Raw genomic sequence first — 26881 nt, 5'->3', positions numbered from 1 at the left:
TTAAAAATTGATCACATACCAGGCCATAAAGCAAGCCTCTCATTTTAAATGACAGGTTTTTACATAGCCCACATTCTCTGACAATGGTACAATTTAGAAGTCATGTTTTTTGTTTTTTAGAAGTCATATTTTTAAAAGGACAAACAGTTCCCCATACACTCAGATTAAAAACATCTCTAAATAAACTGGATCAAAGAAAAGTCATGGTAGAAATTTAAAATTACTTAGAATTGAATGATCACAGAAACATTTATACACCAAAAATTATAGAATGCAGCAAAGAAAGGGTAAAAATTAACGAGTTAAGTGTCCAACTTAGGAAGTTAGAAAACACAGCAACCCAAAGAAAATAAAAGGAGATTATAAAGAACAGAAATCAACAAAACAAAAAACAAAGATTCAATTGAAAAGATCAAAGCCACAAGTATGTCCTTTAAAAAGTCCATAAACTTGAGGCAAGATTAATTTTAAAAATACAATAAAAGAGGGGCACCTGGGTGGCTCAGTCGGTTAAGTGTCTGACTTCGGCTCAGGTCATGATCTCGCAGTTTGTGAGTTCCAGCCCCACGTCGGGCTCTGTGCTGACAGCTCAGAGCCTGGAGCCTGTTTCGGATTCTGTGTCTCCCTCTCTCTCTGCCCCTCCCCCACTCATGCTCTGTCTCTCTCTCTCTCCCTCTCAAAAATAAAGATTAAGAAAAAAAAATTTTTAAATACAATAAAAGAGATAAGACAATTATTATAGAAAAGGGGATACGATTTTTTAAAATGCTATAAGCAACCTGATGCCAGTAAATTTGAAAATGTAGATTAAATACATATATTCCTAAAGATATAACTTACCAAAACTGACTCAAGAAGAAATAAAAAACCTAAATTTAAAAACTGAAACAGGGGCACCCGGGTGGCTCAGTCGGTTGAGTGTCCAACTTTGGATCAGGTCATGATCTTACGGTTTGTGGGTTTGAGCCCCACATTGGGCTCTGTGCTGACAGCATGGAGCCTGGAGCCTGCTTCAGATTCTGTGTCTCCCTCTCTCTCTGCTCCTCCCCTGCTCACACTCTGTCTCTCTCTCAAAAGTAAACATTAAAAAATTTTTTTAAATAAATAAAGAAAAACTGAAGTAGGAAAGTAAAAATCTTTCCACAAAGAGAACAGGCCAAGGTGATTTTACAGATCAGTTCTATCAGACTTAAGGAAACAAATCATCTCAAATTTACCCAAACTTTTTCCAGAAGAAAGCAAAAGAGAAAACATTACTATCTACTTCTATGAGGACATTATAATTGCAATACCAAAGCCAAAAAAGTACAATATAAAAATGAAAATTAGAGGTCTATTTATAATTCCAAGCAAGAGATTATCAGACCATAACCAATATATACATAATGAATGTTATGTTTCTCCTAGGATGCAAGAATAGTTTATTAGAAAATCTATACATGTAATTAAATTCATTAACAGATTACAGGAGAAAACCATCTAATCATCTCAAGATACTTTTTGAACGCATTTAATACCATTTCAACACTAATTATGATTTTCAAAAAGCTCTCAGTAAGTTGTGAATAGAAGAGAGCTTCCTTAACCTGAAAAAAATCAGTTTACAAAAAATCTACAAGGGGCTCCTTGTAGGTGGCTCAATCAGTTGAGCATCAGACTCTTGATTTCAGCTCAGGTCATAATCTCACGGTTTGTGAATTCGAGCCCCACATCGGGCTGTGCTGACAGTGCGGAGCCTGCTTGGGATTCTCTGTCTCCCTCTCTCTACCCCTCCCCTGCTCACTTTCTATCTGTCTCTCTCTCTTAAAATAAATAAACATTTTTTAAAAATCTACAAGACATATATATTAAAAGGGGAATATTAGAACATTCTTTCTAAAATAAAAAAACAAGGCAAAGATACCTAGTATCACTATTTTTATTTAAGATTGTACTGGCAGTGTAATAAGGTTGTCTGAACTTTTTAAGAAAAAAGTTCAAAAGCACGAAGATCTAAAAATACAAAAGAAAACTATCATCGGGGCTCCTGGATGGCTCAGATAAGCGTCCAACTCTTAATCTCAGCTCAGCTCAGGTCTTGATCTCATGGTTGTGAGTTCAAGCCCTGCATTGGGCTCCATGCTAGGCATGGAGGCTACTTTAAAAAAAAAATCATAATTTGTACCTTAAAAATAAATAAAATAAGATTGTCTGTTAAAAAAAAAAAAGGAGGGGCACCTGGGTGGCTCAGTGGTTAAGCATCTGATTTTAGCTCAGGTCATGATCTCAGGGTTCATGAATTCAAGCCCCACATTGGGCTCTGTACTGACAGCTCAGAGCCTGGAGCCTGCTTCAAATTCTGTGTCTCCCTCTCTCTTCGCCTTTACTGCTCACACTCTGTCTCTTTCTCTCTCCAAAATAAATAAACATTAAAAGAAAGAAAGAAAGAAAGAAAGAAAGAAAGAAAGAAAGAAAGAAAGAAAGAAAGAAAGAAAGAAAGAAAGAAAGAAAGATTGATAAATTGACCTTTGTTAAGTTTTAGAATTTCTGTTTCCAAAATATGACTAGACTCAGGAATACGAAGAACTATGACAAATCAGTAAGAAAAGGACAAAAAAAGGACAAGAAAGAAAAATGGGCAAAAGACGTCACCAGAAGAGGACTCATACATACTCTACACACTCAACTTTGCTGGTAATCAGGGAATTGCAAATCAAGTCTACAAAGAGAAATTGTTATTCTTATTGGATCGGAAAAAACTGTAAGTCGGACAACACCATGTGTTACAGAGAAACAGAACAGTTCTTATATGTTACTGGAAGGGGTACAAACAGACCCAACCCATTTTGTTCTTGTCTTGTAATGCTGAATAAATTTTCACATACCCTATGACCCAACAATCCATGGCTAGGTATATATCAAGAGAAAATTCCTATATGCATGCATTGTAAAATGTGTATGTGAATATTCATAGGTACATTTTCCACACTAGAAAAACACCTGAAAGTAACCCAATGCCACCAACAAGAAATCAAATAAATAAATGTTGTGAAATAGTTATCTGGTATATATCATATATACAAAAGTAAAAAAATATATATAACTACATGCAACAATTGAATCAATTTCAGCTATAGGATTCAGTGAGAAAACAAGTCTAAGGAGATTACATAAAGTATGATACTTTTATGAAGTTAAATATATATATTTATGTATGACTCATGTGTATGAAACACACATATGTGATCTTAAATAACAATCAAAAAAGTCAAAGTTTGGGGCATCTGGCTGGCTCTGTCAGTACAGCATGTGACTCTTCATCTCAGGGTGGTGAGTTCAATCCCAAATTGGGCAAAGAGATTACTTTAAAAAAAAAGAGGAGGGGGAATGAGAAACCCTAGATTCAGGAGAGTGGTGACCCCACATGAAGACAAGTGATGGCAGAGAGCTGGAGGAGCCTGGAGGAAGATGTAAATTACTGTCAATATCCTAGTCCTGGTAGTGTGGATGACAGTTCATAGGAGTTTTTAATTTATTTTTAGTAATAAAATAGACAAAGAGCCATTGTGGACCAGAGATGAGGATCATGATTAATCCATTGAAAAAGACCCCAGGGTCCATACAATAACTTAAAATGGAAACAAAAGTGCTCCCCATATTTGCATTGTGCCAAACACCATAGAAAGTGCTCGACACCTATTCTCTCACTGTGTCCTCAGCAGTCTATGAGCTAGAAACCATTACTGTCCCCATTTTATGAGTAAAGTGAGGTTTAGTCACTTGGTCATGGCCAGTTATATGGAACCGAGGTCTGAATGACTCTTAACCAGGTCCCTGTTCCTCTTGGAGCCTCACCTTTCTGTCAGACTAGGCAATGTATGGAACTTTCTTGGCAAAATTAATGTCCACCCCTGAATGCAGAGGGGCCGTGTGGGCACGTTGGAGAAAAACTGGTTAATGACTATGGGACCTAGATCTAGTCCCACCACCTCCCTTTGTGACCTCAGGAGGGTCACTTTCCCTCTCTGGGCCTCAACTGCCCCACACCATGGGTACTTAGAGAGGGATAGAATGTCAAGTCCCAAAGGCTATTCCTACTCACATTTCTCAAGGGGCCATCCAGCAAACAGGAGGTCACCCAACCCCTTACTTCTCCTGGCAGGCCCCGCTTATTCTTCCACAGCTGGTCAGATGTCTGCCGTCTCTGGGTCCTGCCCGCCTCTCTGACAGCACCTCCTGGCCCCCACCCTGCACCACTCACAACTTCTCTGCCCTGCTTTCTCCCCTCAGAGCTTTTACCCTGGCCAATCATCAGCCTGGAACACTCTTCCCCCAGGAAGATGTTTGGCTCATTCCTCCTTCTTCAGGTCAAAGACCACCTCTTGTGTTCTTTCCTTCCCTGCCCACGCGGGGTGAAGAGGCCTCCGCTCCTCTCCAGTTCCTCACTATTTCACAACCCTGTTCATACCCTTCACAGTGCTCACCACTGTCTGAAATTAACATAAATACTTCGTCTGTCTCTTCCAGTACAATGGAGCTCCAGCTGGACTATGGTGGCATTCACTGCTGTATCCCAGCACCTAGAACCACACCTGCCTATAGATGATGCTTAGTAAATATTTGTTGGAGGGAAAAAAAAAAAATCTAATACCACCTGCACCTCGTCTAGAAATCCCTTGTGGTCATTCTGCCCAAGGCTTGGTTAGGTGGCCTCCTCCAGTCCCATGGCTCCTACACTTTCTTTCATGGGTCTCTGTAGAGACTCCTTACATGACTATCTCCTCACACACTAGATGCTTCCTGAAGGCAAAAACTAGACCAGATTCATCCATGAATTCTAGCACCCAGCCCTGGGCCTAGCAGGCAGTTGGGCTAAGAAAATATTTGTCGAATGAGTGAGCAAATGAATGAATATTGTCCTCTGCATTTATCTTTCCCCCTTCCTGACTCTGCTTCCTCCTTTCTCCACCCAGACACATGCTAAGAAGTTGACACCCAGGTGAGCTGATGAGAAAGGCCACTGAAGCAGGGGCAGCCCCTTTCTTACTCCACCAGGAGCCACTTCAGAAAACGAGGAGACACAGCCAGATGCCGGCACTGCCTCTCCCAGGAATCATCTGGGGCCTGGCCTGGCCAAACCAACAAGACAGGCACTCTCCCTATATTCTGCCCACCATGATTGGATGAGGAAGTTGGCAGGCCTGCCTCAGAGCCCCAGCTAGAGGCCTTGCAGAGCTGAGCCCTCCACGGCCAGGTGCCAACTGGGAAATACTCAATTATTCAAATCACACAGCTACCCAAAAGAGGAAAGGATCCACTTCCTCTAAAAGGGGGAAGTGGGACAGGCAGGCCAGCCCAGGGATTTGGTGTCGAAGGAGGAAATTTCAGAGCAAAGTCCTCACATAAGCCAGCGCTCTGAGATTCCCCACCCCAGGAAGACATTGGAAGGCTGGGATAGAAACCCAGGAGAGTCAGGCCTGAGGCCAGAGCCCTGGACTGAGGCTGGGGCCAATATCCCGCTGAGGTCTCTGAGTTAACAGTGGCTTCAGCCACGCTGGTTGCCCTGGCCTCCCCCTGACCCTGGTCCTGGAGACACAAGGACTGCCCTACTGCGCCCACCCCCCACCCCAGCCCCCATTTCTCCCTTCCCCCAGGAATCACGCAAGGGACAGATAAACTCTGCACTCCTCAGCTCAGGGGGCCAGGAAGTGTCCTGTAGTCTGTTCCTGCCTTGCACCTCCTCCCCGAGTCTGGCTCCGGAAGAACCATGAGGTTCAAGAGGAGTTTACACATCTGGCCTACATAGATTTATCTAGTATTAAATGATCACGGACTGATACTCTGGAGCCAGGCTGCCCAGGTTCAAATTCTGGCTTAACCACTGATGAGCTAGCTACATGACCTTCAGTCCTCTTTTGTGCTTCTATTCTCCACCTTTAAAAACAGGGATTCCAGTAGCTACTCTGTGGGGAGGCTAAGAGGACCCGATGAAAAAGGGCATACCACACGTAGGGATTCAGTGAACGATGGTGCTTACTATTATTCAATAAATTAAGGTAGTTTGGAGCCAGGTCTGGAACTCTGGACCAGACATCCCCAGACAGACATTATCTCCCTCACCGGAGCCAAAACCAACCTGCTCAGCAGACTGAGAGGCAAAGGGGAAAGACTCTAGGCTCTGGGTCCAAATCCCAGCTCCCCCACCTACTAGCTCTGCGACCCTGGGCAAGCTGTTTAACCACACTGAGCCTCATTTTTACCTCTGTGCACTATAGACCACAGCAATACCTCCTTCAGGGCAGTCACGGTCCTTCTTCACCCGGAGAGGTGCTAGTCTCTGTTGCTGTTGACCATGGGCAGTTCCAGGCAACCAGGGTGCTGACACATGCCAGGACTATCCCAGGCAGGGGTGAGGTGACAGCTTGGTTTCCCTTCCTGGAAACCTCTGTTTAGGCCCAGCCCTAGTGTATGATGTGCAAGTACTCATTCATTCACCAAATATATATTAAGTGTCTACTATGCACCAAGAAGCATGGTTCATATAGATGCAGCACATGATGGCCATTACTATTATCAGTAAAGAAATTAAGGTTGTTTGGCACCGAGGGTGCATCTGTGAACAAAATGTACAAAAAGACGGGGCAGTGGTAATCGTTGGGGGCACCCATTCCCGACCAAGGGCCGCCAGCAGGGAAACTGGCTTGTCCTGCTGCCAATCGTTAACAAACGATTTATGAGCTGGTGTCACCGGTGGAGATGTGAGGACACCAATGGAGATGTAGGAAGGGCAGCCGAGCTCGTCCTGGGGTGGCTCTGGTGTTCAAACCCAGTGGGACAGCCTCCCCCAGGTTTCCCCACGGTGAACCGAGTGCAGCTGAGCTGGGGAAAACCCTGCCGGGTGTAGCAGCCTTTCATTAACCCAAGGACATCAAGCATTTGCTGCACACAGACACCTGGGCTGATAGACACTGGATTTCACAAAGGATTCAGATGAGGTTCTTACCCTCTAGGAACTCATACTCAGAGGCAGACACTACGCAGATGACCGGATTACAAAGAGCTCAAGATTTCTGAGCCAGATCTAGAAAAAAAAACCATGCTACCAACAGACAACCCAGGCAAAGAGGGCGCTGCAAAGAAGAGGACAGCAGGTGCAAAGGCCAAGAGAAGAGAGGCTGGGGAACACATGTGGGGAAAGCCCATTAGTCTGGGATCCTAATCGGAGTTTGAGGGCTGATGTTGCCATTGGTTGGACCTGAGCCTCAGCTTCCCCTTTTGGCATAGTGAAGATAATATTTTTTTTCCAGGCTGTTTTAAGGATTCAATGAGTTCACGAATAAGAAAGGGCTTTAAGGGGGCGTCTGGCTGGCTCAGTAGGTGGAGCATGTGACTTGTTTGTGATCTCGAGGTTGTGGGTTCAAGCCCCAATGTTGGGTGTAGAGCTCACTTAAGCATAAAGAAAAAAATGGGCTTTCAAAATGGAAAAGTATGATAGGAGCCTACAAACTGAGGTTGGGAGTATCAAAGTGACTTATCCAGGGTCGTGTGGCTGATTAGAACAGGAGCTAAGGGGGCACCTGGCTGGCTCAGTTGGTAGAGAACTTTTGATATTGGGGTTGTGAGTTCAATCGAGCCCCACGTTGTTGAGTGTAGAGATTACTTAAAAAATAAAATCTTAGGGGGCACCTTGGTGGCTCAGTCGGCTAAGGTTCCCAACTCTTGACTTTGGCTCAGGTTATGTTCTCCCAGTTCGTGGGTTCAAGCTCAGCACTGCTAGTGGGATCCTCTCTGTCTGCCTCTCCCTGACTCCTGCTCGTGCTCTCTCAAAATAAATAAACTTCAAAATAAATAAAATCTTTTAAAAAAAACGTAAAGAAAAAAAAGAACAGGAGCTAGGACTGGTACATCCAGGATGGGGGATCAAACCCCACCCCACCTCAGCTGTACCACTCCTGAGTTCCCACCTCCTGCCCAGTCATCAGTTCAGAAAGTCCCAAGGAACAGGTAGAACATTGAATCCGGGTCACCTGGGTGGCTCAGTCATTTAAGCTTGATTTCTGCTCAGGTCATGATCTCACAGTTCAGTTTGTGAGGTCAAGCCCCGTGTCAGACTTGTGCTGATGGTGTGGAGGCTGCTTGGGATTTGGATTCTCTCTCTCTCTGCCCCTCCCCTGCTCATGCTCTCGCTCTCTCTCTCTCAAAAATAAATAAACAAACAAACAAAGGAATGAATGGACAAGCAGAAAGAACATGGAATCCCCTGGTGCAGGGATTACCATTTCCTCCCTTTGGACCCCAGACCCAATTTTCTAACCTGTCAAAGCAGAGATGCCATTTGCTGTGCTGCCCCCAGGAGTATGTGGAACAGAGGTGTTGCATGAGGAAGAGCACTCTGCACAGGTAAAGGAGGGTCACAGTCACAGACGAGAAATGAGGATGGTGAGCTGGGGAAGAGCAAGTGTGGAGTCTGGAAGTCCCCACGCGGAGCCGGCGAGGGAGCCAGCTGCAGACTTGCACAGCTGTGACTTAAAATCTCAGTGGCCCCACCAGTTCACCAAGCCTCCGCTGGGTCACCAGCCAGGGCAACTCAGGCAAATTGCTTCACCTCTGAGTCATTTCCTTCACTTGAGAAATGGGATTAAAAGTGTGAATAGATATAAAGCAGTTAGCAGCATGGCTTGGTGCATAATAAATATTCCTAAAATGTTAACAACTCTTATTATGACCATTATTACCTACTACTGATACTAGTACATAGGGTGGGGGAGGAGTGAGCCTAGCCTAACTCTCTAGGACAATCTGCAACCAGCCTCTGTCTTTCCACTCTTACTTTTAAAGCTTGGGCTGCGACCAGCTCTAGAAGCCAGCACCGCCCCCTTGAGGACTAAACAGGGGCACAACTGTATGGCCCTGGAAAGGTCCTCACCCTGCACCAGAGGTGAGTTCTGGCCCAATCTAGCTGAGTTCCTCCTGCTTTCCCATACAAAGGAGGAGCAGGGTGACAGTGACCTGGAGGCCACCCTGGGCCTGTCCCTTCCCCACCTTCCACCCAATAACTAAATCTAATTTGGTTCTGTGACATCCTTCAGTCTTATTTGCCAACTCAAATTAGTTGATAATGGCTGCCTGGAGCGCTGCGTTTAGAAGGTACTTGAGGTTGGAAGGAAACAGAGCAGTGGTTGATTAGTGATGTCTGACATGGGCGTAAAGTAAGCAAGTAGCAGCATGAAAGCCAACTGCTTGCCACACATGAACTAGAAAAGTCCTAAGGCGGTAGGCTGAAGAACACAACAAGCGGAACTGGTGTCTTTTGCAAGATTGAAATCATGGCAGGTCCAGAAACTGATACCCAATTCCATCTCACTGGTATCAGAAAATATTTCAACTCTTACACTCTCACAGGTAGAATGAATTGTGTACTGGCCACATATGGAGGCATCGCTTTGATGGTCTCATACTTCAAGTCAAGGTCTAAAAAAACACCAGCTGTGAAAGCAACATAAACAGATTTTGAAGTGTACTTCATCTGCTAAGTTCCTATGCCTGGAGAAGCTAGTGTTCAGGGGGGGTAACTGAAAGCCAAGAGGGAAAGGGTCTTGCCTAAGGTCACACAGCCTGAATGGCAGGGCCAGGATCCACACCCAGGGTCCTCTGGCTTTCTGAGGATGCTTCCTGCCAGGACTGTCATTTCCTTCCTCTTGGCTAGAAGAGGGGGTGTCCAGGCCCCAAGACCCATTGTCTGAGAGAATAAAAGCCCAAACAGGGCCACCTAAGCTTGGTTCCACTCAGCACCATCACCTCCTTCTCATCCACCCTCCCCCCAACCCCCAGCCTTCAACCCCACCTCCAGCAAATCCCAGGGGCAGATGGTTCCAGTGCAAACAAATGTAGATACCAAGGTCCCCCAAGGGCTTGGATCCCACCACAAAGATTTGAATTCAGATGGTTATCTGATTAGGCAGGACAGCCTGAGACCCGGATTTGGTGATTCCGCCTTCCAGCTGTGTGTCCTTGAAAAAGTTAGTTAGCTTCTCTGAGCTTCTGTTTCCTCCTCTGTAAAATGGAGGAGGACAAAAATACAATAAGATCATTCAAAGTGATTAGCTCCAGTCCTGACACAGAGTAAACCCTTAAATGTTAATTGTAAGGATTAAGTCAAAGGGGGGAAAAAAAACCCCAGCATTTTCACACCAAAAATATTCAGGTGATTCAGGCAAGGGTTTGGAGAGCAAGCCTGTTCATCTTCGATATCTGCCTAACTGAACTGAAATATGAATTACTGTTTGATGATTTCAAAATAAATAAGGAACCAGATCCTTCTAGGAAAATGGATTTTGTCATCCGTGTCACAGAGGAGGAAGCAGGCTCGAGTGGCGGATTCGCAACAGGAGGGGACAAACGGGTGTGCTTCCCACTTTCCAGCTGCTTGACCTCATGCCTCAGTTTCCTCGTTTGTAATGTAGCATTGGCCATACAGGGCTGTTGCCACACCAAATGAGCAGTTCCAGGTGCGGCCACTGGGCCACCTCTGGCCTGGCAATGTTAGCAAGTAAGTGGGGACCTCACTCAAGGAGGCAGAGAAAAGAGAGCTGTTACTGCACTGCTAAATAGGAATGGGCGAGCAGAGGGAGAGACTCAATCCACTGAGGCACTTTCTGCCCACGAGGGTGGCAGATGGGTAAGTTATTAACTCCTGTATGTTAAGAGACCATTAAGTCAATGTGGGGACAGGTGGAGGGAGAAATTAACAAATGATACTCAGAAAGGCCAAGCCTGACACAGTTTGGTGACAGCCAACAAGAGGCCTGGGGGATTACAGGACAGAAATCCCGGGAAACTTGGCCTGGGATCTGAAAGGGTACCCACCCTGCTGTTTCAGAGACAAAGTGAAAAGGTGGACCAAAGAAGGCAAGAGGCTGACTTAACAAAAAGTCACATGGTAGATCCTTTTTAAAGACTGGATCTATGGGGGCGCCTGGGTGGCTCAGTTGGTTGGGTGTCTTGACTTCGACTCAGGTCATCACCTCATGGCTCGTGAGTTCGAGCCCTGAGTCGGGTTCTGTGTTGACAGCTTGGAGCCTGCAGCCTGCTTCAGATTCTGTGTCTCTCCTTCTCTCTCTCTGCCCTTCCTCCACTAGCGCTCTGTCTCTCTCTCAAAAATAAATAAACTTTAGGGGTGCCTGGGTGGCTCGGTCGGTTGAGCGTCCGACTTCGGCTCAGGTCATGATCTCGCAGTCTGTGAGTTCGAGCCCCGCGTCGGGCTCTGTGCTGACGGCTCGGAGCCCGGAGCCTGTTTCCGATTCTGTGACTCCCTCTCTCTCTGCCCCTCCCCCGCTCATGCTCTCTCTGTCAAAAATAAATAAACATTAAAAAAAAAATTTTTTTAATTAACTTTAAAAATAAAAATAAAAAATAAAGATTAGATTTATGGCTTTTCAAATAAAAGCCACCTAAACACTTTTTTAAAGAACATTAAATGTTTGCTGATCTTTGCCCAGAGGCTTGGGCACCTGACCTGGCGAAGTTCATCCCCCTGAGTCAAAATGAGGTCTGGGAGGATGAAGACACTTCTATGAAACATGCCTGTGGGCAGGGCCTCACTACAGGGTGGGTGGAGGTCTTACTCCCAGAAATAGCTTCCCAGCCCCCCTCCTCTCCTCCCTTCCCTGGGTCAGAGGTACTGGGGGAAAGGGTTTGACTCCCACATATCTACCCTCTGAGCCTCAGTCTTTACAGCAAAGCAGCAGGAGGTGGGGAGGTGAGGATCAGAGATAATGTTGAAGGTACAGGCACCCAGCGGGCACTCACAAAATGCAAACCCACACAGGGCACATTTCTGAGCTCCTTCAAAAGGGCAAGGACCAGGGGGCCCGTGGTTACTTCCAGGAACGAGGGCTCCCGCTTGTTCGTCTTGTATCCCCAGAGCACTTGTGGACACCTAGAATCTCACGTCTAGGCAGCTGCCTCCAGAGCCCCTGTATTTAACCACGAGGCTTCTCGGCCTCCCACACTGCCCTCCAGCTCAGTCACGTGGACTTGGAGATCTGTGCTGCCACCATGGTGCCTGCCCGTCATGGCCGGGTCTTGGCACCGAGGAAAGGGGGACACAACAGAGTCATGGGTTCAGAGCGCAAGATGGCATTTCTTGTCTGTGGAGTGACACCAGAGCACAGGGCTGTTGGGAGCATTAGGTGAGCTGGTACTTGTCCAGGGAGTCCCTTCCTGAGGGAGCTGCATTAATCTGTACCCTGGAGCACCCAGGGCTGCCTGTCCCCAAGGAGATAGGCCCCAGGCCCAGCTATCTGCGTCCTGACAGGCTGATGGTGGCACCCCTAGACCTCTAGAGCCCTTAGATTCTCCCCGGGGACCACTAGAGCTGGAAGAAAACCCCTACGTGTAGCCACAGAAGGATGTCCACGTGTCCCACGTTCCTACTGCCAGCCTCCTGAGGGCTGGCCCAAGCCTCGTGCAGTCATTCAGATGAGATCTGAGCCCTCCTTCCAAGGCCGCACAGCACCTTGCTCAGAAACTGCAAACTCACAAGGCAGGCAGGTCATGTCAGTGAGGCAGGTGGGTGTGAGGGAGAAGGCAGTCGTGAGGCCTGTGGTAACATGGACAGAGCAGCGGCTAATCCACTCCAGCCACAGTGGCCAGGCCGGAATGTGGGCCCGTGTGGCCACATCTGATCTCTCAAGAGAAGTAAAATGAAATCGCTTGGCTGAACAACAACTACTCAATCAATGTGTTTAAATCACCGTAGGAGTCACTAAGCTGCCACAGCTGTCCCCTGCCACCTTTGGAGGGCAGCCTGTGCCAGACCTGTCATTACCTAGGCCATAAATATTTGAAGGCCAATTGATTGAATCAGACCCATTCCAAGTCTTGGAGAAGTCAGGCGTCTTGGCTTACAGATAAGGAAACTGAGGCTCAGAGAGGGGAAGTGAGTTGCCCAAGGTCACACTGGTAGGTAGCATATCAACTCTGCTCTCCTGAGTTGAGGATCTTTTTCTACTAATCCACACCCCCTGCATCCTCCCTCAACAATTCTTTTCAAAAAATAGATACACTACAGATGCACTCCCTTCTCTGGGCCTCAGTCTCTCTGGTCTGCAAAGCAGCCAGCTGACTGCGTCAGCTTCTAAACACCTTCCAGCTCTGAAATCCCAGGCATCTATGAGGTATCCTCACTGGTCAGTACTTTGTGGCCTCAGATGAATATAAAATAATAATAATAATGGGGAAGACAAGTCCACATTAGCTGGGAAGGAACACTACAATTTTTAGTGAAACCTAACTCCTGGTTACTGGAATTCAGAAAGAACAAGGGTAACACTCAGGCAGTTTAACCACCATCCGACAGTTAAACAAAAACACATCTGGTTTAACTTCATGTTCCTCTCTCCTCGCCCAACCCCCTACCCTCATCTCAAATTTTACCCCTTAATTTGAGAAGTCAAATTAAATGCAAACAATTGATTTCATGCCACAGTGAGGTTGAGAATTTCAGCATGGAAAACTTTAAGCAGGAACTTTTTCTGGGAGCAATTATGAAATGTTGGGGGGTGGGATGGGGAGGTGGAAAACGTAGAGACTACTCTTAAATGTTCTTTGGACAGTGAACATTCTATAAAAGTTGTTGAGGGCCGACTGTGAACCCAACACTCAGAGAGGCCAAGTGACTTGCCTCAGGTCACACAGCTAGGACTGGAAGCCAAAATGCCAACCCCAAAGCCAGTATTTTCCCTGCTCTCTAGGCCTCTTAACCTAAACAGGGCCTTCCCTCTGGCCCTTATGGACCATCTGCTAGTGATGAAGGAAAATGCCCTGGGAATAGAACTCCTAAGCCACCAACACTTAGCCCAGTGTTGGAAAACCATTTATGATCTTGCTGGCCCCTCGTAGCAGCTGCAAAGTACATATTACTAACCCACATTGCCGATGATTTCTTCATCTGAGATTCAGAGAGGGAAAGTGATTCGTTCAGGGTCACAAAGAACTACTGGGAATGAACCTCTCATCTACTGCCCCCAGCTGCCCTCTAAATGTCAGGATACCTCTAGAAGGAAAAAAAAAAAAGGAAGCCATGCTTCTTAGCCTAGCTCCAGCCTGCCTGTGACTACGTTGCCCTGGGAAGCTTAGTCAGCATTCCTGTGGCCACGCAGGAAGATTTCTGACACTGGTCCTCAGCCCAGCTTGCTCACTCTCTCCGCAAAGCTCTCTCGGAGCTCTGGGATTTGTATTAATAACTTCAGTCGGGCCTATTTCAAGGTGAGAACTCTGAGCTGTGCTGCTGGATCCTACTCCTGGATTAGGAAGGCCCCATCCCCAGAGATGGGTACGACACAGAGATCACCAGGCTTGGAATTTTAGCCACCTGGGCCCTCACCCCCACTTCCCAGGTAACATCTGTGTGTCCTTGGACAAATCCCTCCCTCTCTCTAAGACCAGTGTCTTCATATGTAAATCGAGGACAGCATCTAGCTTGCAGGGAATGTCAGATAAGTAAGCCAAGGGACAGGCAGGACTTGAGCTTGGTTTCACCCCAGTTCCAAGCTGGGACACAGCGAGGCACAAGAACAGGCAGAGGGCGGGGCGCAATGCATGATGACAGCTCCAAACCTGTGCCTGGCACAAAGCTCCAGGCTGCTGAGCAAGGCTGTATCTCAGATGGTAGTGAGGGCATCATGCCATCCTATAGGGCAGCCAATCAGAGAATGGGTTGAGCCAAGACGAAGGTGGGTGGCCAGGGTTCAGGGGTAGTGACATAACCTCACACCCAGGGTCAGAGTTGCATTTTTTGCTGAGATTAGAGCTGATCATAGTCAATATTTTCTTTAAGTACAGGCACTAGCTAAACACCTTGCACGCATTAATCATGTATAGACCTCACCATCAGTAGGTACTGGTTTGTTGCTTTTTAATATTTTTGAGAGAGAAAGAGAGAGAGCTCACACGCCCGAGCAGGGTAGGTAGGAGCAGAGAGAGGGGAGCAGACAGGATCCAAAGAGAGCTCTGCACTGACAGCAAAGAGCCCAATACGGGGCTCAAATTCACAAACCGTGAGATCATGATCTGAGCCGGATCTGAGCCCAAGTGGGACCCTTAACTGACTGAGCCACTCAGATGCCTCAAATTACAGTAGGTACTGTTTATTGATGTCCTCAGCTTCAAGGAGGACACTGAAGCACAGCAGGGGACAGAACCTGTCTCAGGTCACACCACTAGGTTGCTTTTTCTGTTAGAGAGAATAAAATGTTGGCCAGTCAATTTTTTTAAATTTGTCTAACATTTATTCATTTTTGAGAGACAGAGACAGAGTGTGAGTGGGGGAGGGGCAGAGAGAGACAGAGACACAGAATCTGAAGCAGGCTCCGGGCTCTGAGCTGTCAGCACAGAGCCCGACGGGGCTCGAACTCACAGACCACAAGATTGGGACCTGAGCTGAAGTCAGACGCTTAACCAACTGAGCCATCCAGGAGCCCCCAATTAAAAAAAAAATTAAGTTTGGGGCACCTGGGGGGCTCAGTTGGTTGGGCATCCAACTTCGGCTCAGGTCATGATCTCACGGCTCGTGGGTGGAGCCCCACATGGGACCCTGTGCTGACAGCTCAGAGCCTGGAGCCTACTTCAGATCCTGTGTCTCCCTCTCTGACCCTCCTCTGCTCGCACTGCCTCTCTCAAAAAAAAAACTTTTAAAAAAATTTTAACGTTTTTTAAAGTTTATTTTATTTATTTTGAGAGAGAAAGAGCACACGGGAGGAGCAAAGGGAGAAAGAGAGAATCCCAAGCAGGCTCTGAACTGTCAGTACAGAAGCCAATATGGGGCTCAAACTCACGAACCGTGAGATCATGATCTGAGCCAAAGAATTAGGCCCTGAACCGACTGAGGCACCCAGGAGCTCCTTGGGCCAATCAACTTTATACATGTTATTGCATTTTAATTTTTATTTTCATTTGAGAGAAAGAGACAGAGAGAGAAAGTGGGGGAGAGGGCCAGAGGGAGGGGGAGGGGAGGAGGAGGGAGAGGGAGAGAGACAGGGAGAGAGAGAGACAGAGACAGAGAGACAGAGAATCCCAAGCAGACTATACACTCAGCACAGAACCTGAGGCAGGACTCAAACCCACAACCCTGGGATCATGACCTAAGCCGAAATCCAGTCAGATGCTCAACCAACTGAGTCACCCAGGAGCCCCTGTATTACTGCATTTTCATCTTCTCTCTTGTGAATTACTTGATTGCGATTCTATGGGAATGTCGGAATATCAGCTCCACGAAGAGGGCTTTTGTCTGTTCTCTCCTGCTCCATTGCCAGCACCTAGAACAGGGCTTGGCACAAAGCTTAATAAGTATTTGTTGAATAAAGATAGCATTGTTTTCTGGCCTCAGTTCAGTTTTATTCCTCACAAGAGTCTTAGGAAAGAGACATACTCCCATTTTACAGGGGGTGACACGGACACAGAGCCTGTCTCACTCCAGGGGCTGGGAAGTTGGGAAGCTGTGTCCAGGGACCTCTTCTACTTAGGGACTTCAGAGGCACGAAGTTCAGGAAGAAAAAAAGAGACAGAGGGACAAGATGGGCAGGGGCAGGGAGCAGTAGAGTGGGTGGAGAGAGGACAACACAGGTGGGAGGGCTGGACATTTGGAGAAGGCAGGTCTGGAGGGTGGGAAGGGATGGAGCCTTGGAACTCTGAGTTCAAATCCTGGTGTCCTCACTTGCTTAGTTTCTGTAAGCCTCAGTCTCCCCATGTGTAAACCAAATGGTGCACGTGAAGGGCTGGGGCAGGCCTGGCACACATCAGGCCCTCAATGCAGTCTCTGGCATCTTCACTAAGTCAAGGAGCCAACCCTTGCCTCCTTGGGAAACCTGCCCACCTGTACAAGTTTTCCCCAGGGCTCAAAAGCCCTTTCTGGCCTCAGAATCCGAAGCTTCTTTTGATCTCCAGCGTTTTCCTCCTTCCACCCAGAGGTCTTTGTAAAGGCCCCCCTCCCCCAACCCCATTATGTGTTAGAAAAGGGTCAGAAGGGACAATGATGGAGCTTTTCTCAGCTCCCTCCCCCACCATTGTGACCATGCATTTAACCTAAACTGGGCATGGGAATCAGCCTTGGGCAACCCACTTACCTGCGGGCAGCCAGAGGTGAGGGGTAGGCTCCCTCTGCTTCCAGGGGTCCAGGGCTTTGCCCCCCCCCCCCCCCGTGGCCACCCCAACTCCCAGGAAACACTCACACGCCAGTTGTCCCCTGTCCCCTCCCCTGCCACCACGCGGCTCTGGGACCCCAGAGCCTCCCTCCCTCTGCTCATTCCAGCTTTGCCCCAAACTACTTTGGACCCCACGTGGACACGCCAGCCTCCTCCCCAAGCGTCTGAGCGTGATCTAGAGGTTCCTAGGTGGGAGGCATGGAAAGACACCAAGCAGGATGCTGGGGTTGGCAGCCTGAGTCTCTGGATCTCCCACCAGGTGGGTATCATCAGGGCAGCTCGGTCACGGGACACCGGGGAGAGGCGCGAAGACAGGTGTAGGTCCCAGGCAGAGACCTAGGAGGCAGGAGACCCTAGGACTGCAGCGGCGGTCCCGAGCGCGGTCCCCTTAGCTCGCGGTCCCCGTGGGCGCCACGTCCAACCTCCAGCCTGGCCCAGCGCGCTGCCGAGAGCCTCGGATGTGCACGAGTTCGGGAGCGGGACAGGTGGCTGAGGGTCGCGAACGGGCCGCCCTGGGTGGTGTGCAGGCGCGGAGGTCCGCGCTCTGACATTTCTATCCCTTCTCGCCGCCGGTCCCGGACGGAGGGAGGATGTGGGAGGGGCCCGTGTCGACCACGTCCCCAGGGATCCCGGAGAGCCGGGGGATGGCATCGGGTCCTTACCTGAGCACAGTTCGTGGGCGAAGGTCTGTCCTGGCACAAGTGACGTGGGGCCGGTGCGCTGGGACCGAGGGCCCGGAGTGGCGGGAGCGCAACGCTGCCGGGGCCACCTCCCCCGCGGGCTTATAAAGGCGGCCGCGGGGCCGGGAGGGAGGCCAGGGCAGCCCTCCCCCGCCCCCGCCCCCGCCCCCTCCCCCGGCCCGGGCCGGGTCCTCCCCGCCCCGCCCCCCGCCGGAGTTGTGTTGGCTGACCTGGCAGCGCGGCCAGGGCGCCCCCTGCCGGGAGACGGGGCGCCCCAGCTCCGTCGGGCTCCTCGGCTCGTGGGGGAGGGACGGCGGGGGGGCCCCAGCAGCCGGCTTGTTCCACCGCCCCCTCCCCTCCCCGCTCTCTCGGTCCCTGTCCTCCTCCCGCCGGGGCCTTCTCTGCCTCCCTCTCTGCGAGGTCTGGCGGATTCAGGTCTCTGAGCGCGCGTAGCCCAGTTGTCTTTATCTTTGGTTCTAACTTCGTTCTGTGTCTCTTGTGGGTCTTTCTCCTGCCCTCTGTCTTTCTGCCCTTCTCTGTGTGTCTGTCTGTGTCTGTCTACCTTTCTTCGGGTCTCTCCATATCTCTATTCGTCTTTATGCACGTGTCCTCTGTCTCTGTCCACCTGTCTGTCCGACTCTCCCTGCCGCCCTCTCTCCTTTCCAATTGAGACCAGACGGCTAACACTCTTCCCGGCTAGCTCTCTTCCCTGCCCTTGGGTTCTCTCCTCGGCTAGGGCCACAGGAAGCAGAGGGTGACCTAGGAGGGGTGGCTTCCAGAAGGGAGCCTCCACTAAACAGGGGCTGTTACCTCTTTTCTCCTGAGAGGGAAAGGGCCAGCCAGGGTCCATGCTGACTTGTCCCAGACAGATTCCCAGCCACTAGCCTCCTGGGTGACAGAGGAGTGAACCACACTTTCCAAGAAAAGGAGTCAGACATCCCGGGTTCAAGACTCCACCCTGGTGACCTTGGACAAGTCACTTGGCCCCTGTGGATCCCCCTGTTCCATAGCCACTGTATTCCCTGGCTTCCCTCACCACTTGCTGGGAGAGTCATATGAAAGAATAGTTGAAAAGTGCACAGGAAACTCTAAAATTCTAGATGAATGTGAGGGGGGTGGACAGGGGTAGATCCCAGCACTATAGGCCTCGTCCCTACTCCCCAGTGACCAGCCCCATGAGCAGGGGGGATCTGCCTCCTTTCCCTGAGAACCAGACTGAGTTTGAATTCTCTTGACAATGTTCTGCCAAGTCTCCCAGCAATGTCTGAATGCGTTCAGCGACAAAGACCTGACTGCCTCCTGAGAAAAGGGTATTTTCGGTGGCCTTTAGGGCTGCCTGGAGCAATCTGTGCCTCTAACCCACAAAAGCCAGTCGGAGATTTGAAGGCATGGACGTTGGGTCCCCCAGATCTCTGCCATCCTCAATATCTAAGCCCCAATCTTCCTGCAGCCACCTTGTCCTAAAGGTGAGAAGGGGGTCAAGTCTAGAGCAGAGGGGAGATGGTGTCAGCACCAGCAGAACCCAATACCAGCCCAGAACTCTCTGACCTGCTCCATGGCAGCTCAGGGCCAGGCATCTTGCATATATTATTTCCCAACAATCCCATTTTACAGAAGAGAAAACAGAGTCCCAGAAAGAGTACATGACTTGCCAGTAAGACTGGAGCCAGAAGTGGGACCTGGCACCAGAAACCAAGAATGTCTTTGCATTTGCTTTTGCTTTCTGTATTTTTAGCAATTGATATTGTTTCTTCATTTACAGGAGTAATACAAGGTATCTTTAGCAGAGGAGAGGGGTGGCGAGAGAGAGAGAGAGAGAGAGAGAGAGAGAGAGAGAGAGAATGAATCCCAAGCAGGCTCCATGCTCAGCTCAGAGCCTGATGCAGGGCTCAATCCCACAATCCTGGGATCATGACTTGAGCCAAAATCAAGAGCCGGACTCTCAACTGACTGAGCCACCCAGGTGCCATGCACACCCCTTTTCTTTTTCAAGAGTGTTATTTATATTTTTTTTTAATTTTTTTTTCAACGTTTATTTATTTTTCAGACAGAGAGAGACAGAGCATGAACGGGGGAGGGGCAGAGAGAGAGGGAGACACAGAATCGGAAACAGCCTCCAGGCTCTGAGCCATCAGCCCAGAGCCCGACGCGGGGCTCGAACTCACGGACCGCGAGATCGTGACCTGGCTGAAGTCGGACGCTTAACTGACTGCGCCACCCAGGCGCCCCGCGTTATTTATATATTTAATGGCTTAGGTTATTACAGCAAAAATCATGGATGTGGTACATGAGTGAAGTTTAGGAAATACACGTTTGTATAAGACATCATGGGTAAAAACATCCAGAACTGACCAGAAGCTAAGAAGGCCTCTGTCATTGCTTACAAACTCCAAGCAAGGGTTTAGGGATAGGAGGAGGCTTGAGATGGTGTCATCATCAGTGAGCCAGGGGAAAATCCCCAGGCATGGTAAGTCTGCCTGTCACAGCGTAGACAGATGCTGGGAGGCTGAGCCAGCAGGAAGTTGGGGGAACTCCATTCCACCTGTCATGGGTCCCCAGCACCAATCCCTGACTTCTGATCTCCCCAAAGCTATGAGGGATAGGATCTTCTGGGTGCACCACATGGCCAGCTTGGGGCCCCTGTGTCTGGGTGATTTTCCCCAAGGTACTATCCCCCCTTGGGAGTCCACCGAGAGGAACCACTGCCTGGGCAACCCCACCTCCTTCCTGCCTTACCTCTCCTAGCCTGCTCCTGGGCTCTGTCCCACAAGGAAAATTCAACTGAAGTAGGGGCAGGGGGCACCCAGCAGCCACTGCTGCCCATGCTCCCTGGGTACCTCCCTTCCCGGTGCTGTCAGCGAAGCAGGAAGGAGGCCTGGATGGGAAACCAGGATCCCCACCTTCCAGCTCTGCCCTAGCTTTCTGGGGTTGCTGAGAAAGTCACTTTCCCTGCCTAGGCTCAGATGCCCTCTGCCTGGATGGACTGACAATATCTAAATCCAGATGAGAGTCCAGGATTCTGGGACCACTTGGCTGGTAGAAAGCAATTCATTATATTAGGTTTCTCTACATCTACACACCCCCTGTCTCTGGAGCTCTGTTTCCTTATTGGAAAAGTAAGCAACTTGGACTGCCTGACCTCCAAGTTCCCCTCGCCCAAAGAACTAATGATTTAATGAGTCTCACAACACTTTTATATGGTGGACAGGGCAGGCATTTATAGTCCCCACAAGAGATGAGGAAACTGGAGTCCAAAGATGTTATTTACTTAAAGGTCAGGGTCGAGGTACCTGGGTGGCTCAGTCAGTTAAAGTGTCCAACTTCGGCTTAGGTCATGACCTCAAGGTTCGTGAGTTCGAACCCTACATCGGGCTGTCTGCTGTCAGCACAGAGACCACTTCAGATCCTCTATCCTCCTCTCTCTCTCTGCCCCTCTCGAAAATAAATAAACATTAAAAAAAATTTTTTTAATTAAAAAATAAAGGTCAGGGTCAAAGCTGGGGCTTCTTCTCCTTTTTTCTACTCATCTATTTACTCCATATTTATTAAGAGCATGTGATGAGCCCCCTACTTTTAACAAGGCCTGAAGTTTACCAGGCCTTAGAAACCAGGTTTGAGATGAGAAGGCCAAGAGGTCCAGAGTTCTAATTCTGACTTCCACTGCCCCTTGGGGAGGCTCCTTCACTGGGAAATGCTGAGATGGAGAGCACTGGTGGCTCAGGCCCTAGATGGAGAGAGAGGAAGGAGAAGGGACAGAGAGAAAAGAGACAAAACTCTGAGGTCTGTTTCCAGGGGTTGGTGGGGGGAGGGGGGGCAGTGAGGAGTGGGCTCTGACCTGGGGCTGGGGAAAGACCGCCTGAAATCTAGGTGGATATTTTTTTTAACTTTTTTTTTAAAGTTTGTTTGTTTGTTTGTTTAGAGAGCACACGAGCAGGGAAGGGGCAGACAGAGGGGGAGAAAGAGAACCCCAAGCAGGCTCCGTACCACCGGTGCAGACCCCGTCTCAGGGCTAGATCTCACAAACCACCAGATCATGACCTGAGCCAAAACCAAGAGTCCAGCGCTTAACGGACTGAGCCATCCCGGAGCCCCTCTAGGTTGACATTTAAGGGCGCTGGGCTCTGGAAACGCTTTGTCTATTCTGACCCCTGTATTCAAAGGGTCATTCCATCTGAAGCCCAGGCATAACCAAAGTTTCAGCCACTTGTGTCCCGGTACCACTTTCAGCCCCACCTTCAGCTCCATAGAACAATGTACTGAAAGGCTCTGGAAGACTAAGGAGAAGACGGTTTCGTTCGACCAACATGACGCCCAACATTACTGAACACTGACTTCGTCACAGGCCCTGGTCTACGTGCTTTGCACCTGTTAACCTATCCGATCCTCACAACAACCCTACAGAGTAGGACTTTTATTCCCACTTGACAGGTGAGGAAACTCAGGCATACACAGGCTGTCATTTGCGCAAGTGCCTGCCGGGCGGGTGTAAAACGCTATGCCCACTAAATCCGCAACACTGAGGCTGCGTCATGAATGTCCTCCTCGCTTTTCAAAGGAGGAAGCTCTCAGCTCAGAGAAGCTTAACAATTTTATTCGTCCAACGGATGGATGACTGCTCCGTGCCAGGCACTCTTCTAGGGACTGGGGACACAAGTGAATAAAACAAAGATCTCTGTCCTTATGGAGTTGACATTCTAGTTAGGGAAGACAGATAATAAACATTATAAATATCTAAGTTATATGGTACATTAGACGATGTTCAGTGGGGGGGGGGGGGGGGGTGCCCGGGTAGCTCAGTTGGTTAAGTGACCGACTCTTCACCTTGGCTCAGGTCATGATCTCATGTTTGTGAGTTCAACCTCTGCGTTGGGCTCCAAGCTGGCAGTGCAGAGCCTACTTGGGAGTCTCCCTCTCCTCTCTCTCTGCCCCTCCCCCTCCCTCAAAATAAATAAACATTTTTAAAAAAGAAATGTTAAGGATGTGGATAAAGAGCTATAAGGAAGAACAAGAGTGCCTCCCGGGGGCAGATTGTGGCATTAAATAGGGTGTTGAAGGCCAAGAAGATAACACTGGAACAAAGATGAAAGGCAAGAGAGAGCCTGTCTGAGGACAACCAGTCAACGGAGAACCTGAGTTGCCTATGTCTCATGCCTGGGCTTTTGCGCTGTGTGTGACATGCCCTCCCAGACCAGTTCTACCCTCCAAGCCTCACACCAGCCTTGGCTTTGGCCCCAGGCCTAGGTTTACTCCCTAATCCTGCCCCAGCCCCTGTCTGAATCCCATCTGAAGCCTAGCGCTTGCTCCAGTCCCCATCTTCTCTTAGTCCAATCTTTCAGGCAGTACTACCCCAAGGCGTCCCTTCACACGGACAACTCCATCCCCAGTCCGGGTCCCTCCCATCAGTCAGCTTTGCAGCTGGCGCTCAGAACCCTAAGAACTGGCCAGTCCCAGCTGCTCTTAAAGGGAGCCCTCCTCACAAAAGGGGAAGCCCGCTTGTGAGAAACCCCATTGTCCAGGGAACAATGTCCCCATTTTGTCCTTTATTTCTAAAAGGGCTTGCGAGCAGGCTCTGAGCTCTGAGCTCCCAGCTCTGAAAGGGAGCATGTTGCTTCCTATTCTCAGCCTTAGAGAAGCCCGTAGGCCAAAAGGAAGGACTAAGGCCATCTACTGGGGGCTGGATTCCAGAGGCCAGAGCAGATTCAGGCAGGCCTGGCTTTAGCAGTCCCGTGGCATTTCCAGAATGGAGGCAGGAGACAAGCCATCCCTAATAAGTAGAAGAAAATCTGGCTGTACCCAGGATGGCAAGGGAGAGAACTTTTCCACTCTCCATCCTGCCCTAACACACCAGGTTTTCATCATCTCTGATAAAATCTTCCTTGAAGATTTGTCCATCCTCCTGCCTGTGCCTCAGCCTATCTATCACCTCCCTGTCTTCCAACGGACACATCTGAGATGGTTCTTGGACATGTTCTCACGGGAGGTTGCACCACTTTGGCCCCTCACTTCCTGTTAGACACAGTCAGGGACCCGAGCATGCTTTAGGGTGTGGACAATGGCAGGCCGATATTGGTAGGTTGAGGTTTACTTTAGTGATATTCATAAAGGCTTAGTAGGTGTCTAATCTATTTGCTTTTAATCAAATACATATACTAGTAACCCAAGCCAGATGTGACTGCCACATCTTTGTTTCCAGAACATAGGCTGAGGATATCTATCTCCCGACGACTGGCCTTGGGTTCAGTGCATCCCCCTGCCCTTGCTTTCACCGATGACCTCTACCTTGACATGTCAAAGCCATGGCAGGGGTGGAGAGGTACCACTAACTGGCCTCTTGACTCCCAGCAAAAGCAAAAGAGTAGGAGTTGGGCATCTTTGTCAGACAAAGAATGCCTAACAGGATATGCTTGTGAGGGACCTGAGGGGTGTTCAGTTTTATCTCCTGCCAAGGCTTTTACTTCCTGGCTCTGCTTACACCAAATACAGCTTGACGTAGAACATTCTGCTTTTCAACAGGAATCCTGAACTCACCGTCAACTTGGATTGCAGACCATGGGTATAAAGGGCTTCTCTTAGCAAAGCCCTCCTACTTCCTTCCCTCCTTTTAAACAGGCCTATGTCCACGGAGTCCTGTCTCTTGCAGAAATTAACTAACGACGACAAAAAATGAACACCTATTCCAAAATCCTGAGATTTCCCCACACGTCTCCTTAAAGAGCAGCCTTATAGGCACTGGTTTGAATTCCAAGATTCAACAGACTACGGCACAACCAACGCCTTCACCTTCTATTTTAGAATTGCCAACATCTCAGCCAGGAGCCTGGGGTCCACCTGTGCCCCTCCTATCTCCTGAGCCCCACACGCTCTGGGTCTATTACTCACAACATCCCACTTCTGGTCCCAGTTTCTCTATCAGCCAGGAAGTTGTAACTCATAGAAAATCCAACTTCTCAGACTGGTTTTGAAAATAAAGGGAATTCTCTGGCAAACAAAAACAAAAAGTCTACGTTCAGAGAGGCTTTTCGCAATGGCGCAGTGATGTAATCAGGACTTGGTTTTGCTCTGTTTTTCCATGTCTCAGCTCCTCTTCCTCCTTCTTGGCCCCACTCTCACTCAGGCCAATGTCAGCAAGTTACAGAAGTCTCCTTTAAGATATTTTTAAAAAGTAGAAATCGATTTCCTCACCCAAAAAACACAAATCTTAGGATTGACCCCATGTCCCTCATGGACTCCCTAACAAAGTCACCACAATGACTGATTCCAGCCAATCCAGGCCCGCTGGTGGAGATGGAATGGGATTCAGCTCACCCAGTCTGCTCCGAAGGAAGACGGGAGTGAGTGTTGGGGAGGCAGCTCACAAGCACCCCCACACACAATGGCTTTAGGACTCAGGCAAGTACTCACACTCTTGCATTTATGGATGACTTTGTACTTGCCAAAGCACTTAGAAGTAAATAACAATAAAAATATTTGATATGTGTAAAGTGTGATAGGGTTTAAAATATATGCTCATTTATGCTCATGCTAGAAAGTTTAAAGTTTAAATGCAAAAAGGAAAAATAAGTGAAAATGCCCTGTAATCTTATCACACAGAAATATCCCATTTAACACCTCGGTATTTATCTTTCCAGATTTAAAAACAGAAGAGAACAAAACAAAAACTCTAAAAGCATGGGATCATAGGAGACAGACTGCAGGTCCCTGATTTTCTCATGTAACTTGTACACATGTTCCCAATCCCTCCCAGGTTTTTAAACCCTCTGGATGCCATTATTTCACTCTCTCCTCTGGATGGGGGTTATTATGATCCCCTTCTACAGACAATGAAACAGAGGCTTGCAGAACGAGTCAAGAGCAGGCAGCTGGCACACAATTCCTAGCCCCTAACCATGGTGCTTCACAGTCTCTGAGTGGGGGAGGAAGGGTGCACCGCCGCTCTTTTACAAAGTGCCAGCAAGTGTTTCTGGAAGGTAAGACTGACCACATGCCATACCTCCGGGACAGTTCGGTCTCCTTTCCAGCCTCCTCGTTGGTGGTTCCAGAGGGCTCTGGGCATTCGGAGGAACGCCCGTGGTTTAATCTTTACCACCCCAAAGTGCAGTGTCATGGAAACCCAGGGACTCCAGACTCTTCCTCTACCTCTAAGGGTGGGGGTGGTGTTGGGGGTAGGGCAGAGGGCAAACACTTCACTTCAGCTGCCAACTCCCCCTGCTTGAGTTATGGGTGCAGGACTGGAGTAAAAGCATGTGATACATGGCCTCAGAAGGCCTGAGTCCCTACCTCCTAACAGCTTCTAGTTAAAAGGCTGTAGTGATGATCAGCCCACTCTGAATCAGACTACCTGGATTCAGACAGATCTGGCTTCACTGGCTATGTGACCCTGAGCAAGTGAGCTGTGTGACCTGAATTTCGTCTGCTGTGAAATGGGCATATTAATACACACCACATGCCATTGTTGAGAAGTTGAAGACAAACTATATAAACACCTGGGAAGAGTGTATGACACCTAATAAGCATTTAATAAATATGAGCTATTACTGATTATTACTATTATTTTATCAGATATCTGTAATGAGGAGTCTAGTTGCAGGTAATAGAAAACCACTGCTGCAAGGAGGAATTTATTAAAAGGAAGTTTGTCCAAAGGAGCCAAAGGCAGGGAGGCTGCCAGGCCTCCAGAAGAAATTAGAAGCAGGGATTTGATCAATCACCAACCAGACCACTTCCTGTCTCTGAGTTTCTTTGCACCTGCTTCATTTCTCTCCCTGCAGACCCCCTGACCCCTCTTCCCAGTCTTTGCCTCAGGACCTGGGCTCCCCAGGGCAGCCTGCCAAAGTGCACATGGTATAGCAGTTTTGGGGTGGCCAGAGGAGAGAATCGGATTGGCCCAGTTGGGTCACATGTCCACTCCTGGGCCAATCAACTCTGGGCGGGGGTGGAGTCACACAGTGCCAAGATGGCAGCTCCCGAGGAAGTAGTCGGCTTAGCGCTGGGACCGGACACCCGGATGATGAGTTCCCTCCT

At 48.8% G+C, this 26881-nt stretch overlaps 2 protein-coding genes across 3 annotated transcripts in view; one reads left to right on the top strand and one right to left on the bottom strand.

Annotated features, from left to right (window-relative positions):
• Nucleotides 1–25868, bottom strand: part of ALPL (alkaline phosphatase, biomineralization associated) — a 65262-nt gene extending 39394 nt beyond the window's left edge. Inside the window, exon 1 of one of the 2 annotated variants that reach the window (XM_045033224.1) lies at nt 25851–25868. The gene's annotated coding sequence lies outside the window, so the exon portion shown is untranslated. 2 annotated transcript variants of the gene reach the window in all.
• On the top strand, nt 9244–9491 carry LOC101094031 (ATP synthase membrane subunit K, mitochondrial-like). The gene has a single exon (XM_045035243.1). It carries the CDS (start codon nt 9306–9308, stop codon nt 9480–9482), a length of 177 nt encoding a protein of 58 aa, XP_044891178.1. The 5' UTR covers nt 9244–9305; the 3' UTR covers nt 9483–9491.
• Nucleotides 25869–26881: the final 1013 nt, after the last annotated feature.

Source organism: Felis catus, chromosome C1 (assembly GCF_018350175.1).
Source record: "Felis catus isolate Fca126 chromosome C1, F.catus_Fca126_mat1.0, whole genome shotgun sequence".
NCBI classification, from domain to species: Eukaryota; Metazoa; Chordata; class Mammalia; order Carnivora; family Felidae; genus Felis; species Felis catus.
Note: the sequence above shows the minus strand (reverse complement) of the source record. Positions and strands in the feature narration are given on the sequence as shown.